Below are 17,216 nucleotides of genomic sequence, written 5' to 3'. Positions count from 1 at the left end.
CCCACTCATATACATCCCCACAGTACCACAAAACAGCAAAACATCTGGGTATCCCCCAAAACAGATCATATTCATATCATGAAATCCGTGTTTCTGAATCATCCCAACCAACATCCTTTACAGACCAGCAACAACCCCCACCGCCAAAGCAAGCGCCGCACCCAGGACGCCAACCTTGAAGCCAGCAGTCTGGCCAGCCCCGGAAGGCTGATCCACATCCCCATCCTCATCCTCATCCTCGCCACCATCCCCAGCCTCATCATCCTCACCCGGAGGTTGCGTCCCAGAAGGGCTAGGAGAGGTACTCGTCTCCGTACCCGTAGGCGTATACTGCGACAGCCAGTCACTGACACTCTCATACAGCTGATTGCAACCCTCAAAGCAAGTATGCTGCCCGGCAAAAACAGTGTACGAAGCAGTTTGAATCTCGGCAAAGATGGTGGCCCCAGACTCGAGGCTTGTCGTTCTCGTCGTCATCTCAGTCCCGCCAGTAAGAGCGTCCGTCACAGTGACAACCTCGCCCGCGGTGAGCTTGGCCGTGCAGGCGGGCATGTTGATGGTCCAACCCCCATACGGCGTCCCAGAGATAGTGGTTTCGAAGAGGATGTCTTCCGTCCTGGTGCTGAACAGCCCAAAACTGAGACTGCCAGAAGGGCAGCATTCGAGATAATGCAGGTCGACGTTGTTTATAGCGGTGGAGTCGTGGCTGGCCTCGCTGTATCCCACGGGACAGCTGGCAAAGTAGTGGGTGATGGTCTGGCTGCCGGTGGCTTTGGTCACGGCGCCTGAGGGACCGTACTTGTTCTGGTAGCACTCGTCCTCGTAGCCGCGGGTGGTGGTGGTGATGGCGATGCTATTATCATCAGAGCGGGTGAAGTGAACGAGCGGGCGACCGGCGTTGACCACGGGACCACAGGTGAAGCCGGGTAATCTGCCAGTTACAACTGCGGGTGGCGCACTCGCAGTCGAGGCATAGGTTTGACGATTGAGGATTGCACAGTCGAGAGTGGCGAGCCAGAGGTCCTGGCCAAAGCCACAGGTAGCTGCGGGAGTGAACTGCGTCGGAGAGTAGTTGGAGGGCCATGTCGGCGAGGGGATCGCAGAGGTAGTTGTTGCCATTTTGAGGAAGGAAGCTGCAACGATGAGCAGAGAGTATTGCCGAGCGCGAACTACGACATTTCAACGAGAGAGGCGGCCGGACTTATATACTCACTAACGTTGTATTCTCAAGATATGCTGGTCCTGGCATTAGCCAATAATCACTATCATCATGGCTGAGCATACTTGGCGGTTGATGTTGGAACTTGTGTCGACTGGGTAGCCAGCTCGGCAAGGGCTCTGCCCATGCTCTCTTGATTGACTTCATCTGTAGGGCATATGCGACTGGCAGGTATCCGGTCTTCCTGTAATCCAGTACCAACATCACGAAGGCGATGAAATGGCTTTACTATTTCCTTAATGAGTACCCATCCCAATCGTTAATACAGCTTGCACGAAAGCTCGCGGGGAATAAAACGCCAAGGTTCTTCTTTATGCCCCCTCGCCCAACCCACAACAGAAAGTCTTCGCATCGATCAGGCGTCATATTTATGGGCCGTCCAAGGCGGCTTCAAAGAGATTTGAAAGAAAAGAATTGGTTGACATGTGGTCCATGCCACCGTCCATTGTACGTGTTGCTGTATGTTGAAGAGAGAGAGAGCGGCTACGAGCTACTCGAACAGTCACGAGCTACTACCAAACTGGAAAACAACTAGCCAAGCCGGATCATGTAGCCGTCTCTGCCCCTTCGCAACTTCCACTCTTAGGTTCGCGCCTTCCCCAGCTTCTCAACCTCCTTCTCACAAGCCACACCTTCCAAAACTCACCCGCCTCATGCCCCCTCATAAACGAGGCTGGTGATCCGTCGTCGTCCCCAAGTGTGGAGCCATCATCGGTCCACCACGTCTCCAAAATGGCCCGTGCACCAGCTACCCCTGCATACCTAAACCAACCCAAGGTGGTTGGGCAGGCGCAGAGCCAGCCAGCCAGCAAAGCTACGACACCAGCCTCTTCTTTTCTGTTGACTTGGAATAATCAAGGTGGCGGGGCAACCAGCTCCTATTTGACCTGCATGCCCGCCCGCCGCGTGCGCATTCGCGCGCAAATGTGGTTCTCGCTTCTGCATCTACCATATTTTGCATTCCGACGACCATCGTGCAATTGTCGCAACTGTTTGACGAAGAATCCGATTCCCACGTTTTTCCTTGAAAAGTCACAAGCGACACCGAGGAATTGGGTCTAACGACGAAACCCCGCAATTTTTTGTAACGAACGAGAAGCTTGACAGCTTGAACTGGTAAGTCTGATCTCCTCAGCGGTCTTTCCGGCAGCTTGAAAACTAACAACCCAGAAGATTGCTCCAAATCAGCTTTTCAATCGGAATCATTTCTACCTAAAAAGCGATATTTTGATCCCCAAAAGCCGCCATCTCACGAACTTTGTCACCGCCCGCCAACCTTTGAATCCGAGGCTCCACCCCAAAAATACGTGGGACCAACTGACACAAGCGTCACCTTCACCACCACCATCACACCAGTGTTGTTCCGTCCCAGGGTTCAGACCCAAAACCGCCAAAATGAAACAAAACGATGTCATCGCCGTAATCATCATCATCCTCTTCATCGTCCTCGCCCTCATCGCCTTTGGAATCTACCACCTCGTCTCCGTCGCGCGAGACAACGTGCGAGGGTCGGTAACGACCAGCTCGGACACCACGAGCAGTAGAGACTAAACCTGGAGTGCTACAAATAGTGCGTTGTTGCACCGAACATTCAAGAGACGCTGGGAGTGAAGGGGCTGAAAAATGCCCTTGATCTCTTGGGTTGAGGAAAATATGAAGTGCACGCACCGCCGCTGGGAAACGACAATGTCAAAAGAGTGAAATGATAATGGATGATGGGAGGAACGGAAAGATGATGCGCGGGTGGCTACAATTTTTTTTTTGGGATCTTGCAGCATTTTGCATTACTATGGGCTTGAAATTTTTGAGGATATGTATGGAGTTTGGCGTTTAAGGGAATCACTCCTGTTTGTGTGGGATGGGAGCTATGAGCGAGCGAAGCGAAGCGAGCTATTTTTTTCGACATGACAGCGAAGCGAAAGTCAATCTAGGGAACAACGACAGACAGAGCTTTTTGGATATAGCTGCCTGGGGGGTGGTTTGCATGTAAATGTGGCTTGGGGAAGGGGGGCGGGGGAAAGCTTCTGGAACGCCTGCACATAGAGATATTCGTAGATTTATTGGTTATTTAGGCTCCTCCAATGGGGATGGGGAAGCTGGTGGTACAAAAATCTCAAAGCAACTAGAACCAAAAATCTGTTGGCTCCTTCCTGTCATTGTGCTCACCTGTGTTGGCCTTCCTATCTTTCCTCCCCCCAAGCTTCATAATCTCGAAAGACTTATAAAAGATGGTAACACCAGAAGCTTGACCCAAGCCATCGGTATTCAGCCACTTGCTCTTGCATACCTCCCGCTCACTTTCACCTACCGCCTTGCTGCAGCCACGAGAACCCCCAAGAGACACAAACCCGGACCCTTGTTTTCACAACATGACATCATATTTCCCTGCTCAAATACTTCTTTCAAAATACTCATAATTCATGCAAGAATGCTTCCCCTCATCTAACTGCCCTCGCAAAGTTGTGCGAGGATCAGACCACGCCATAAACTAAAAGCAAAAAAAAAAAACCAAAAAAAAAGAAAAAAAAGACCTCCCCCAATCTATCCAAAGAGAAAATTAAAGAATAAAAAACCCTCCTCAACCCCTCTACACCTTTCTTAAAAGAATTGCTTGCCATCTCCCCACCTCCCATTATAATCATAAACGCCGTAAAATGATATTGTTAAATATGTTGCCCACCAACGCCCCCTTACTCTGATCTTTCCTTCGCTCTTCCTCTAAACCCCGGAACTGAACTCCCTCGCTAGTCGCTTGCTTGCTTGGTGTTTGTGTATCCCCTTTTCCTTCGCTAGTGGGCAAGACAGTTCCCCACACCAAATGTCATGAAAAACTCCCGGCGCCATTGTCCGTCATCATTCATTAGCTCTGCGCTGTACTTGTTCTTGCGGAGGAGCATGTGATGCAGTCTCTGCATCTGGCGCCTGTTGTTTGGTCGTCTCGTCGTGTCGTGACGCTTGTCTTTTTGTCCGGCCGTATACCATCATTTCCTGTCATGTCGATCTTGTCCAAGGCTTCACTTAGCCCTTGATGAGCTTGCCATTGGAGGATTCGGGCCCTGGGTCCTTTGACCCATTGATCTTCTCCTGCTTCTCCTTTGGCGGCCCTTCTTGGTACAAGTGGTGCTCGTTGATGTACTAGGAGCAAGTCAGCACATGGTCCCAAAAGCATCTGTTTTCAGGCAGCACAAACCTCTACAACCGGATCTGGAATCAGATACCGCACGCTGAGGTCCTTCTTCAAGAATAGACGGACTTTGGTCGAACTGTTCAGAGTTAGCAAACCAGTCCTGTCACGAGAGAAGGTGCCACAAACCTGATATCGTTCTGGATCACTTGACCAATAACCCAGATGTTATTCTCGTACTGCTTAAGGGTCGAAAGTGCCAACTCGATATCCGTCCCGGAGCGCTCCACAATGAAGGCACCATACTGCCCGAGAATCACGCCCAAGTCGATTGGCGACCAGAGACCAGGCTCGCCCATGGACATGACCAGATCGGCTCCGGCCAGAAGCGCAATCTTGGCCTTGTGCATCTTCCCGTCGGTGCCCTCGATGCCGCCCAGCACCGTGTTGATCTCGTGGTCAAAGTGTCGCAGCACCTTGGCAGTAGGCACATATTCCGGCTCGCCCTTTTCGTTGCAGTTCACCGTCTCAAAGGGGTCGACCATCAGCCACGGCGAACTTTCAATCGCGCGCGAGCACATCTCGACTCGGTGACGGCCCGGCGCAAGACCCGCCTTCTTGTATGCGTCACTGACGGGCGACAGGTATCCGGCGCAAACTTCAAAGTCTGTGTTGAAGCGTACAAAGTCCGAGGCCATCTCGAACATGCGCATGTGGAGAAAGGTGATGGCTGTCCCGTGCCCAGCGTTAGCAAAACCCTCAAACATTCCTTACAAGACTCTCAAAGGGTCCAACTGACGAGAAAACGACCCGCAGGCCACCAAGACCAATGGCGTCTTGCCTGGTCGGGTTTGTCGGCGCTTTAGCTTGTCGACTGGGAATGTGTAGGCCTCTGTCGGGACGCCCGAGACGGCCACGGGCGTCGCCGTGCCTGAAGCGGTGGTGTTGTGCGAAGTCAAGGTGTTGAACATGGTTTGCGCCTGGTTGGCGGCAGACGCTTCGAGCTCGAGTCGGAGAGCATGTTCGCGGGCCTCGAGGAGGTTCTCGCGGGCGGCCATGAGGATACATTCGGCCTCGCGCTCTGCAACCTCTGCGCGGATGACATTGTCGCGGGCGGCGATGATGGCGGGATCCATGCCGGCAGCGGAAAGTGTTCTCGGGGAAGGGTTCGGAGGGAGGCCAGGCAGATGGCAGATGGCAGAGGCTCTGCCGGTGGTGGATGAATGCGGGGCACTCGAGATCTCTTGTCGGCAGAGGGAAGCCGAACCGTAACCTCGGAATTGTTGGCGGGGAAGGGAGCGATCGAGATTCAGATTGTGTTCGGAATCGGGCGGGTGTGCTTTATACAGGATTCCTGGGGAATTCGCAGATCGGCGCTGGAATCGGAACTTTTTGACAGTGGGCGGGCGCAAAAGAGAGGAGTTGTAGAGGAGTCGATCGGGGGGCATGGGCGGAGTCCCTTCTTTTTACTTATTAAGAGGAGCTCTCACGCGGGGGGCCCCACGGGTACCTGGACGGAGATGGACAAAGTTTTGCCTGGGCGCTGTGTCTTGGCTGGCGAGTGCCGCTGTCGGGGATGGGCGCTGGAGGAACAAAGCTAAAAGACGCAACCCACTTTTAAACTCGCGCAATGGTTGGTGTCAGTCTGTTCTTTTTCGTCTTGTTTTCCCGGTGTCTCGCGTCCAGCTCGGCTTGATGGCCTTGTCACTCGGGATTTGGCTGTTGGTTTTGGGATGACTGGCCGTCCTGCGGGGGACCCAGCCACATGCACGATGGTGTGTAAGAAGACAGCTGCCGCATGTGCTGTAACGCAGCTCCCGTGGGGGGGGAGGGGAAGAAGGGAACTCGAGCCAACGGCTGGCCCGGAAAATATATAGATTATCGTGAGGTAGGCTGATTTTAGGTTCTAGGGGTTCTAAGTTGACGTTGTTTGTGTAAGGCAACAGTATCATGTCTTACCTAGAAGATACCGATCGAATGACCTTGACGGCTTGCCGCGTTGTTCTTTCCCAGGCCTAGAGCCCTCCTCAGGCCGCCTGTAGCAGCAGAATGGACCACCCCGCAAATTTTGACGACTCCAATTCGCTTCACGGGTTGCATTGAGATATTGCTTTGTAAATCTATGTGTAACAAGTGCTGGGCTAGGGGATCTGAGCTTCAAAGAACTTTTACTTCCGGTTGCAACTCCGGTTCGTACCCATAGGTAGGCTGCCTGCTGCTGCTGCCTCAAAGCCTGGAAAACCAAAACCGAGACTCAAATCAATGAATGGTCGAGTGACTCAAAACACCTGGGTGGCTCGCACTCTCAACGAAAAAGTCCGAATAAGTCACAATTCAATTGGTGTTACTAGAAAATCACAGTCAGTCGGTTCATACCCCACGTAAGCTGTCTCGAAGACTCATCATCGTAGCTCTTCTTCAACGGCTGGCTGAGTGAGTCTCTTCAAAGCCCCCGTCTTCGGAAGCACACCACTGGTTGGGGTAGTTTTGACGAGGTCTGAGCACCCCCAAAAATGCGGGGCGAAGCTGAGCCACCCCACCTGACGTCAAAGGCACCTGTCCGCTGGGGATCTGCTGGGACATCAGTGGCGATGGTATCGCAAAACGACGACGCCAAGCTGTCCGTGAAGATAAACTGCTGCTATTCATGCTCGTGATTCTCTATGTTTCATCGCCCTCACCGTCGTGGCACAGGTGTCTGGTTGGATTTCGCCCTCGATTACGTACTGTGCGACGGACAGTGCCCAGTCCCTGTGAGACATGGTTGCTGGGCCATGGCCGCGTGTCCCCATGTCGACTCGCCAGCCAAAACACTACCCCTGAACAACCCCTGAACAGCCTCAAAAACAATCAATACTCAAAACTCTCACTAACAACCTCCTCCCCCTCCAACCACCCCCTCAAAACCTTCATCATCCCCACCCCAGCACACAAGAAATACTTTTTCCTCTCCTTATCAAACCAGTCCCCCTGAACATCTTTCTTGGTCAGCCTCCTCATCTCAACCTTCACCCCCTCCAACCCCTTGATTTTCGCCATCTCCGCCTTCCCAGATTCACCGCAGCCCCCAGTGAGAAAAAGTCTCACCTTCACTTGCTTGATACCCTCGTTCCTGCCCAGGACGTCCCTCGCAAATGGCAGGTCGTCGGCCCTCAAACTCCATATCAATTCCACCTCGTGATCAGTGGCCGCGATCTCACGAACCTGCCCCAAGAAAGGCGTGATCCCTACCCCGCCAGCTACAAACACCTTCTGCTTCTCCTTTCCCGTGCCTATCAGCCTGAAGTTCTCCTCACCCCCAAACCCCAGCACCGGGATTTCTAAACGTGCTGCACGAGGGGAGATGTGATACCCCCACAGAAAACCCGTGACAGGTCCATGTTTTCTTGCCGTGATTTCGAACTTGATCTCCTGTTCCGCGTTGGACGGAGGGCTGTTAGAAATGGTGAAGGTCCGGACATAGTCATCGTTGAGTGACTGCGGATCAGAATTATTCATATGCGCCCAGCCATTGTCCAGCTCGCCGCCAAAGTCGAGGGTGATGTGCTGCCCTGGGTTCCACAGCCTCTTTTCCTTAGGGTTGTTGAAGGCAAGAGAGAATGTAAAGCGGGATATGGTAGGTGACAATGACGTTTTGCCAACAAGAGTAGCTGTGGCGGCTGGTTTGGAGGCCGACAGAGGAGCAGGGGCCTTCGGTGGTGAGTTTACGAAGAGGTGGGTTATATGGGCTAAATTCGACCGGGTGTACCTCGGAAAGGGAGGCCATCCTTGACGAAAATGGCAGAGCGGACGTGTGATTTTGACTGGCGAGTTTTGTGTGTGGTAGGTAGGCGGCTGCTGTGTCACCGACGAGAAGTTCCGTTGTGCCTGTTAGGTACAGGACATCCGATGTGTCGAAATCGGGGATGGCGAGACCGATCAGGGGGTTGGTGTGGAGGTTTCCGAGGGTCTGATAGAGGCGGTTGCCGGAGTATTCGGGGTAGATGAGCACTGCACCATTGTCACCTCCCGGTGATGGATCGGTGTTGCTGATGACTCTCATGAAGCCAGGTGGACCGCCTCGGTGGTTTGTGTCCATCGTTTGGCCATTGGTGGAAGACAGAAAGAATAGATCTGCTTTGGCAAGCAACGAAATAGCCTCCTCAGGTAACGGGAGTGATGATGAGACTAGCTGTGGGGAGGGAAGATGAGCCCAGATGACCTTTTTGTTGAGATATTTAGGGCAATTTCCAAGGCTCTCTTCGACTTGGAAAGCAAGCTGCACTTGGGAGACAGCCTCGTCATTCGGCCTTCCTACAAGTGCCCCAACAACCACCTTCCCAGCCAACTTGACCCGATCTCGAGACTCCAGATCAATACTCAAAGCACTGATAGCTTTGTCTCCAGATGTCTGGCCCACTTCACCATCCGCAAGACGATCTAAGCCGAGCGATTTGACGACGGGGTCGTGGCATTTGTCGACAAGACTTGCCATAGCAAGCCTGTCATGGCTGATCTGTCGTGCAAAGTTGCGCTCACCACCCCAGATGGAAGTCCACGGACGACCTTGCTCATCTACTGTCCCAATGGCAACAAGGGGTGAAGCGCTGACTCGGTCGCCATGAGACCAGGAAAGGCCAACATTGGTAGGATTCTCTCTGCTCGAGGTAGGCACCTTGAGTAGCGTATGGATTGCTCGCTCGCCTTCATGCCAACCCTTGACTTGTTCGTGGAGCGTCGCCATTCTGATGAGATATTCAAAACTCGAGGTGCCTGCGACGATTCCAGCTTTGTTCAGGAAATCGAAAGCTAAGGGTTCAGGGGAGAGTCCTAGTATGGTTGGCACGATGCAAGAGGAGGTGGTCAAGCAAAACAGCCTGAAAGAATAAAACAACATATATGTTGAATGATCATGAGATAGATATGGATCGAGTTCAATAATTTAGGCAGCTACCTGTCTGATTTTGTATGAATCCTTCTGACTTTGTTGCATTTGGTAAGCTGCTGTGGTACCAAGCTGGAAGGCATGGCGCGGTCTGACAAATCGGGTTTTGTTAGTTCAAGGGCGCGCCTACCCCAACCCACGAGACAGCGGAACAAAGTCCGGCCAGGTCAACGTCACCCCTCATTTTGAACCCCCACCGCCGCCAAATTTCCAGGGCAGCTTCCGGCATTGCCTTTCGCCTTCGCTGTCGGTTATTTCCTGGACTCTGCTCTGGGCTCAGTGATTTCTTTCGTAGCGTGTACATCAACCTCGAGTGGTGATGATGGCTGATGTGCAGGGTGATAAGTGAATTGGTCTGGTCTGGACCGAGACTTTTGCTGAGAGGTGGCTGATGGCCGCTTTGCATCCCAGAAATCATATCAGAAGCACAACAATGACATTTGATCATATTCGAGCACATATAATGTCGGTCTTGGGTCATACCTCATCTTTGACCTGGCAAGCCTGTAGATGAAACACTGGCTTTGGATCGATGGCTTAGGAACACCATTGGCTCAATATTTTCAAATCTAGACCACAAAACAAAATATCCCACTTTTGGCCAGCCCTTCACGGCAACAGTCTTCGCGGAGTCCTCGGATAGTAAGCCGCGAGGTGAACGCTCGGAAGGCCCAGGTACCACGCAACGATGCGGTCAAGGCCAATACCGCCACCGCCATGGGGCGGCACACCAACCTGGCGGAACACCTGAACATAACCATCGATACCAGGACTCGCGGGATCAATACCTTTAGCCCTGATGCGGGCCTCCAGCTCGTCCGGATGGTTGATGCGCTGCCCACCAGAGAGGATTTCCTGTCCTCGCAGAAACATGTCGAACGCATTCGTGACCTTGACAGCACCTTCAGCTGAGCCTGCCGCTGCCGTGTCGTCCAGCTTTGCGTAGAACGGCCTGGCAGTTTCGGGAAACTTGTCGACGACGTAAAAGTCCGTATTGAACTTCTGCCTCACCAAGGCGCCGAGTGCCTTCTCCTGTGGTGTACTCATATCCTCGTCATCGCGCACATGACGGAACTCCGCCGGCCCTTCCTCGCGAAGAAGTTGTTGAGCCTGTGTAAACATTAGGCGAACCTCCTGGCCAGGTTCGGGCAAAAGTATCTCGCTAGACGGGTAGACGGAGCGGACGAGTTCAATCTCGTCCTTGAAAATCCGGTGGACTTGGCGGAATATATAAAGAAGAACCCCTTCCAGAAGATAGAGAACCTCGCTGTAGTCTTTACGAATTTCCATTTCGAGATCGAGGCCCGTAAATTCAGTCATGTGACGGGGAGTGTTGGAATTCTCGGCGCGGAAAACTGGTGCGATGCTGAACACGCGTTTTCTCCCCCCAGCAATCTCGAATTGTTTGTAGAACTGCGGCGACTGAGCAAGGAAGGCCTCCTGGGAAAAGTACGGCATACGGAAAAAATTGCTGCCACCTTCAGATGCTGCGCCAATCAGAGAGGGTGGTTCGAATTCCTTGAAACCCCGAGCCTTGAGGTACGACCGAAACAGATGTTTCATTTCCATGCGGATGTCCTGGCAGAAAAAAGACTGGTTTAGTAACAAGAAGATCACTGTGCAGAGAACTGATACGACCTTACCGCAATGGCCTGTTGAACCGGAGCTCGTTTGCGCATGGCGATATTGTCCAAATGCACAAGCATACTTGCGGCTGGGGGCCCCTCCTTATCGGTCTCTTCTTCCTCTCTGACACCAGCTTTGGCCCCGATAGCTTCATCATTTAAGTCAACAACTGGTCGGTTGGCGGTGGCCAGTGTCGTGCCCAGAATAGCCGGTGCTGGTGCCAGCAAATAGCATCTTGTGATCCGAAGCTCAAAGTTCGACACCCGGCAGCGCTTGACAGGTTCGATCGGTCGCTGTACCTCGGCCTCAACCACCACGAAGCTCTCAGGGTTGATTCCAGCGATCCACCTCACCATCGGTCGGCTGACGATGGGTGACTCCTGCTCGGGGGGCTCCGATGTGGCCGTCACGACACCCTGGATCGTCCTGATTCAATGGAAGAAAGTTAGGTTATGGACACTGAAGAGAAGGATGGTGATCTGCCATCACATACCAGTTGCCTTCTTCCCGTAGTTCAACAAAGGCCATCTTGGCACTCTGAGTCCGGGAGGTTTGGAGCCATGCTCTGAGAATGATAGTTTTGCCTTCTACATTTCCATTGCTAAAGTTCCGAAGACTGATGTCTTCGGCACTGGACGAAAGACGATGGGCGCGGTAGGAGCTTGTCCATAAAAGCCCTTGGCAGGGTCATCAAGTTCGACAGCAGAGGAAGGTGCCTGGCGTGCTTCGGCGCGCTGTGCCTTCAATGCCTCCTTTCTGGCCTTGGCTTCGGCCTTTTTCGCCGCCTTTTTGGATGGAGGCGCAGCTTCGTCCATGTTGCGTTGTTGTTGCTGGCTGACTGTGTAGGTGAATTGGAAATGTCGTCTGAACAAAGGTACCAAGATGCCGCGGGGTAGATATGTAGCAGATTCATGGTGCTTACCTGGCTCGACCAGACAGGTAGGGATAAGCGCGTGATTCCAGAGACAGACGGGCATGGTCCGCGCGATATTATCACCCTGATATAGACTGCGCGGATGTAATCACCCTTCCGACATTTGATACTCTCTAAAATCCGCGAGAAAAACAGACGCCTGCAATGCTTTTAACCCTTCCAACTCCGTCCGGCCCCAATGTTCGTTTTCTATTTACCGGTATAATCTATATCTGCCTTTTCAGACGGCTTCACATAAACTCCTCCTCCTCCACCACCACCTCCTCCTCCTCCGTCTCATCCCCCTCCCCACCCCCCCCAGGTCGACTATTCATCGCCAACCTCGCCGCCTCATCCGCCAACGTGATAATATCCCTCAACAACTCCTCCGACCGATTCCTCGGATGAGTATTATTATTTCCCCCCATCACTCCGCCTTCCACCACCCCCACCCCCGCCCCCGCCGCAACAGCAGCAGCAGCAGCCTGCTCATCCGCCAAAGTCATAATATTCCTCAACAACTCCTCTGACCTATTCCTCTCCCCTTGTTGACCACCACCCCCCCTGATCGGAGGCAGTATATGTTCCTTCAGCGTATCCCTATCAATCTCCCCATTCTCATCCACCTCCACCTCCAACACCGCCGTGACAGGTACATGTCCCGGTGGCGGCGGAGGAGGAGGGCCCCCTGGATTCCCCGGCCCAGCATTCGTCGCTACCAGGGGAGGCAGGGACCTGCTTAAGGGGGCGTGGACAGCGCTCAGGTTAGGTCTCGGAGGAGGAGCGGCTTCATCTTGCGCCCCCCGGGTGCGAACTCTAACATCTGATGGCAGACCGTCTACCCTAAGACCCTGTTGAGCCGCCTGTTGCGCGAGTTGTTGTGGGCTAGGCTGGGGGTTCATGGCCACCAGATCCCTCAGGAATTTGTTAGCCGCGTTGGAGCCGTCCATCAACCACTTGAGACAGATCTGAACCCGCTCTCTCGCGAACCGGTTGTGGTCGTCGTAGACGCAGCAGTTGAGTAGGGGGACGAGACCGTTGTGGCGGAGGATTTGGTCTTGGACCTCCGGGTTGCCGGGACCGTTTCGCCCGTTGGGTGGTTGGAGCAAACCGGCCAGAATATGGAGGATCTGGCCTTTTATGCCAGCCCAGGGGAACTTGTGTGCTGGCTCCTGAAGCGGGGGGGGGGGAGCGAGAGGGTGGTCCTCCGAGTCGTAACCGTGATCGTCATGGTCGGGGGTATCGTTCTGCTGGCGTTGGGCAGAACGGGCAGGCACTGGCTGAACCATGGTTGCCTTTTCTACACCGGCCTCAAGCCCCTTGAGCAACACGATCAGCTCGTAAGCCGCCTCCCACTCGATAAGATAATGCCTCGTCTCCTGCAGCTCATTGACCGTTGACAAGAGTTCCAAAAATTGCGTCAGCCCATCCTTTGCACGCTCCATATCCCAGCTGTCGACGGGGAAATCCGACGGATCACACAACTCGTTCCTGATCTGCGCCTGAAGATGCATCAAGGCAGCGCACTCGGGTACAATCCGACTCCGGAACTGAATAAACAGGAAATGCAAAAGTTTGACATCTCGAAGATGCTCCTTCGACTCTGCCTTTGGTGGATCGGCATTCCGAGCCCGGAACATGTTATTGACCAGCCGCAGCAAGACTGTCTGAGCGGGTGAGATTATATCCTTTGGTATTCTCAACGACTGCCAGGCGTAGGGGATCAGGGCACTATGGTGAATCGCCTCCACAATCTGCGTCGTGAGCTGGAAAATGAGTGATTGCTCCGACTTCTCCCACACGGCAATGAAGACGAGTATTTCCCGAAGCAAACTCCGTCCGCATTCCAGCGCAAGAAACATTCTGCACCTGGTCTTTTGCAGATTTTCCCCCGCGTTACTAAGTGCGAGACCGGCGTTGTCGAGAATACACGACTTGACAATCATGTGGAGGGCTTCGATCTGCTTGGGATCCAAAATGTTGGGCACCTCGGTGAGGAGGCCACTCATGGGACCTTCCCCGTAGGACTCGTCATCGTCAATGTCTTCCTCTTCGATCATGTCGTCATTATAGTCATGAGCGTAATGGCCACCCTCCTTGGCATCTTGCTCTCCCGATCCCTCAGGTGGTGCGTTTCCTTCAGCAGAGTGCACCGAGTCCTCAACCTCGTGCTCTTCTGTCCTGTAGGCATGCGCGTACCGGTTGACGAGATTGGCCTTGCAGTTTTCTGTTCTCTGCTGGGCAAACTCGACCGTCGGCATCGGAACCACCCAGCTTTCGTAGTTGGGATCGCGGATCTTGAGCCACCAGACATCCACCTCTCGTGACACGCGTCCATAACGCTGGTCTTGGGTGAACTTGTCGGGCTCGTCCTCTACCCATTGCGGCGTGATCTTGGTGTTGTCTGATGCCTTGTCCGCACGGGCCCTCACCGAGCCTTCTGGCAGCCAGTTCCAGGCCAGTGGTGAGATGCATGGTAAATGTCCTGGAGGAATGCCATGACGTGCCACCGTCTCCTCGTATTCAACGAGGAGCTGGCGAGCTTTGGGACAAAACTCGGAATTGCGCTCATACCAGTTTTGCACCTCCGTTTTGGCGACATCAGGCCGGAACTCTCCCTCTCCATACAGGCTGCTATCTTCCATGGCGTCCTCGTCGAAAAGAACAGTCGACCAGAACGACATTTTGTTTCTGTCATTTTTGGCAATCCAGTTGTGGGCTTGTTGAAGACACGTAACCAGCAGTTTCTTATCTGTCTTTGGAGTTAGTGATGGTATCCGTAGCTACAGGACTTGGGGTTAGAGGCCTTACACAGCTCGGTGATCTCGCTCAATTTCAGCCTGGCACCCTCTTCCAGAATATCGCCGTCGTAAGCCTTACTTGTGACATTAACACAAAGAATGATGGTTTGGTAGAGCATCTGGTCGAACTGGGCCGCAGCACATAAATCTTGGGGGATCTCAGGCTCGGGCACAACCAGGAGGTTTCTAGCAATGTGCATCAACTTGATCAACAGCTGAAGATCGTCCCTCAAAGATTGGTAATTTTTGGTGATCAAAGTTGTGCTCTCCTGAGCCGTGACGCCCTTGTCTGGATCATTCAAGCTGGCCAGAGGTCCGATGGAACGGGTTGTTAAACTGGGGATGGCAGCGGCAAAGTCTCTGGTTAACCATATCCAGACCTCGACGCTTTTTGACAAATTTTCCCTGACATCCTTGAGGGCATGTGTTTTTTCCAGAGTCCGTGAAATGAACTTGGTGACATAGAACATGGTTCTTGTGCCGATGGCGGGGTCCAGCTTTAGCAACCCCTCGAAGCAGGTCATGGCCGAGGTGAAGCACACCTCCTCGATGCTGAGTGGCCGGCGTCCATTACTGTTTCTAGGTAATGGTTCGAGCTCGAGAGGTGGTGGTGGTGGTGGTGGTGGTGAGTTTGCCGCAATGTTTGCGGCCTCGGCTCCTGTCATGGTTGATGGAGATGGATGGCCCAGTCGAGGCAACAGTTTTTTGAAGCTTGTGAAACTTGATTGAATCGATGGTTTGACCCTAGCCGTACACGTACAGTAGCACCACGTTGAACCGATGAAGGTAAAGAAAGGGAACAAGCTGACAAACTTTAATATGAGATCAAAGTTAAAGAGAGTCGATCAACCACCCAACCTTTGGCCGTTGCTCGAAATCGACCTTCTGCGCTAAACCCCTCCGAGTCTAGCGTCACATAATAACCCCTGTCGAATCCCCGTCGACCGCAACGTCTCTCCAACGGCGGGGTAAAATTCGCATCGAGAGCCCCGCCATAAATTGTCAGAGCAGGCAGGGTGTCTTCGGCTCAGTGGTGGTCTTACAAATACCAGATATCTCGCGCGCATTCTTGTTTTGCACTTGGAAGCGTTGTGGTTTTGTTCCCTTAACTCTCTTCATTTTCCCAGATTATCTACCCATTGCCCAATCGCCCCTATCCGCCCATCATGACCGTCTCGGCCCTCCCCACCACCTTTGACCGTATGTACCCTCCCTCCAATGCGACAGACGATGCGCCTCGTCCAATCCACCCCCCTTATAGACCTCTTATGGCATGATAATCACTAACATAACCACCTCCCCCCAGGGCCCGTCCACATCGCCGTTATCGGCGGAACCGGCCTCTCCCAAATCCCAGGCTTCGTCCCCATCGCCTCCGTAACCCCCACTACCCCCTGGGGCGCCCCCTCCTCCCCCATCCTCATCATCGAGCACTCGGGCGTCCCCATCGCCTTCCTCGCCCGCCACGGCGCCCACCACCAAATCGCCCCCCACGAGGTCCCCGCCCGTGCCAACATCGCCGCCCTCCGCTCCCTCGGCGTCCGCTCCATCATCGCCTTCTCCGCCGTCGGCTCCCTCCAAGAGCACATCAAGCCCATGGATTTTGTCGTCCCCGACCAAATCATCGACCGCACCAAGGGCATCCGTCCCTTTACCTTTTTCGAAGGCGGCGTAGTCGGCCACGTCGGCTTCGCCGACCCCTTCGACGCGAAGCTCTCGGCAATCGTCCAGAAGTGCGCCGCGGCCATGAAGGGCGACGGGGTGGTTCTCCACAAGGAGGGGACGGTCGTCTGCATGGAGGGCCCCCAGTTCAGCACCAGGGCCGAGAGCAACATGTACCGCTCCTGGGGCGGTTCCGTCATCAACATGAGCGCGCTTCCCGAGGCCAAGCTCGCGAGGGAGGCCGAGCTGGCCTATCAGATGATCTGCATGGCTACTGATTACGACTGCTGGAGGAACACCGAGGGGGAGGATGTGGATGTGGCCATGGTGATGAAGTATATGGCCGCCAACAGCGAGAACGCCAAGCATCTTGTTGGTGCGGTGCTGGATGAGCTGTGCAAGCAGGAGAATAGCGCTTTGGTGCTGGCGAAGCACTGGGAGGGGAGCGCGCAGGGGGCGGTCAAGTTTATGACCAAGCCTGAGGGGAGGGATTCCGAGGCGATGAAGAGGGTCGAATTTTTGTTTCCGGGTTTTTGGGAGAATTAAGGGGTGATGTCAGTATTTGGGATAGATGGGTGGGCATTTTTCTTGTTTCGAGATAGAAAGCAAGGGCGTTTGATAGATGGGTACCCGTAGAGGGTAGGGAATAGACACTCTGAACCAATGCTGTCCACTTATTCATTGTTATAGACAAATTGTAGGCTATATATCCTACACATGGTATCCATTCATGCATTCCAACACATCTACCCCCCTCTTTCTCTCTCGCTAGACAAAAAAGACAAAACAAACAATGCACGCACACTTTGTCCCGTAACCCCTAGCATCTCATGAACAGAGAAAAACAAATTACAAAAACTCATATCCATACCCCCGCCATTTCAAAACATGAGGGAAAAAGTGTCCGCTCCATACAAAACATATCTACACTTTCATTCGATTCGTTC

At 53.5% G+C, this 17,216-nt stretch overlaps 6 protein-coding genes across 6 annotated transcripts; 1 reads left to right on the top strand and 5 right to left on the bottom strand.

Moving 5' to 3' along the window:
- Positions 1-117: 117 nt before the first annotated feature.
- PODANS_4_6616 (uncharacterized protein) lies at positions 118-1,119 on the bottom strand (the record flags this gene model as incomplete). Its single annotated transcript, XM_001906143.1, has 1 exon — positions 118-1,119. The coding sequence occupies one exon, from the start codon at positions 1,117-1,119 to the stop codon at positions 118-120; it is 1,002 nt and encodes a 333-aa protein (XP_001906178.1).
- A 3,373-nt stretch (positions 1,120-4,492) lies between these two features.
- On the bottom strand, positions 4,493-5,791 carry PODANS_4_6620 (uncharacterized protein; the record flags this gene model as incomplete). The annotated part of the gene is made up of 2 exons (XM_001906142.1): positions 4,493-5,073; positions 5,143-5,791. The coding sequence occupies 2 exons, from the start codon at positions 5,789-5,791 to the stop codon at positions 4,493-4,495; spliced, it is 1,230 nt and encodes a 409-aa protein (XP_001906177.1).
- A 1,402-nt stretch (positions 5,792-7,193) lies between these two features.
- Positions 7,194-9,066, bottom strand: PODANS_4_6630 (uncharacterized protein; the record flags this gene model as incomplete). Its single annotated transcript, XM_001906141.1, has 2 exons — positions 7,194-7,894; positions 7,986-9,066. The coding sequence occupies 2 exons, from the start codon at positions 9,064-9,066 to the stop codon at positions 7,194-7,196; spliced, it is 1,782 nt and encodes a 593-aa protein (XP_001906176.1).
- Positions 9,067-9,876: 810 nt separating this feature from the next.
- Positions 9,877-11,478, bottom strand: PODANS_4_6640 (uncharacterized protein; the record flags this gene model as incomplete). Its single annotated transcript, XM_001906140.1, has 3 exons — positions 9,877-10,845; positions 10,911-11,319; positions 11,387-11,478. Coding segments are annotated over 3 exons (1,470 nt in total), but the record flags the coding sequence as incomplete, so codon positions are not given.
- A 579-nt stretch (positions 11,479-12,057) lies between these two features.
- On the bottom strand, positions 12,058-15,272 carry PODANS_4_6650 (uncharacterized protein; the record flags this gene model as incomplete). Its single annotated transcript, XM_001906139.1, has 2 exons — positions 12,058-14,558; positions 14,618-15,272. The coding sequence occupies 2 exons, from the start codon at positions 15,270-15,272 to the stop codon at positions 12,058-12,060; spliced, it is 3,156 nt and encodes a 1,051-aa protein (XP_001906174.1).
- A 501-nt stretch (positions 15,273-15,773) lies between these two features.
- PODANS_4_6660 (uncharacterized protein) lies at positions 15,774-16,815 on the top strand (the record flags this gene model as incomplete). The annotated part of the gene is made up of 2 exons (XM_001906138.1): positions 15,774-15,807; positions 15,914-16,815. 2 exons carry the CDS (start codon positions 15,774-15,776, stop codon positions 16,813-16,815), a joined length of 936 nt encoding a protein of 311 aa, XP_001906173.1.
- Between the last annotated feature and the right edge of the window lie 401 nt (positions 16,816-17,216).

This window comes from Podospora anserina, chromosome 4 (genome assembly GCF_000226545.1).
Source record: "Podospora anserina S mat+ genomic DNA chromosome 4, supercontig 4".
In the NCBI taxonomy this organism is placed as follows: domain Eukaryota; kingdom Fungi; phylum Ascomycota; class Sordariomycetes; order Sordariales; family Podosporaceae; genus Podospora; species Podospora anserina.
This window is presented reverse-complemented; position numbering and strand designations above follow the sequence as displayed.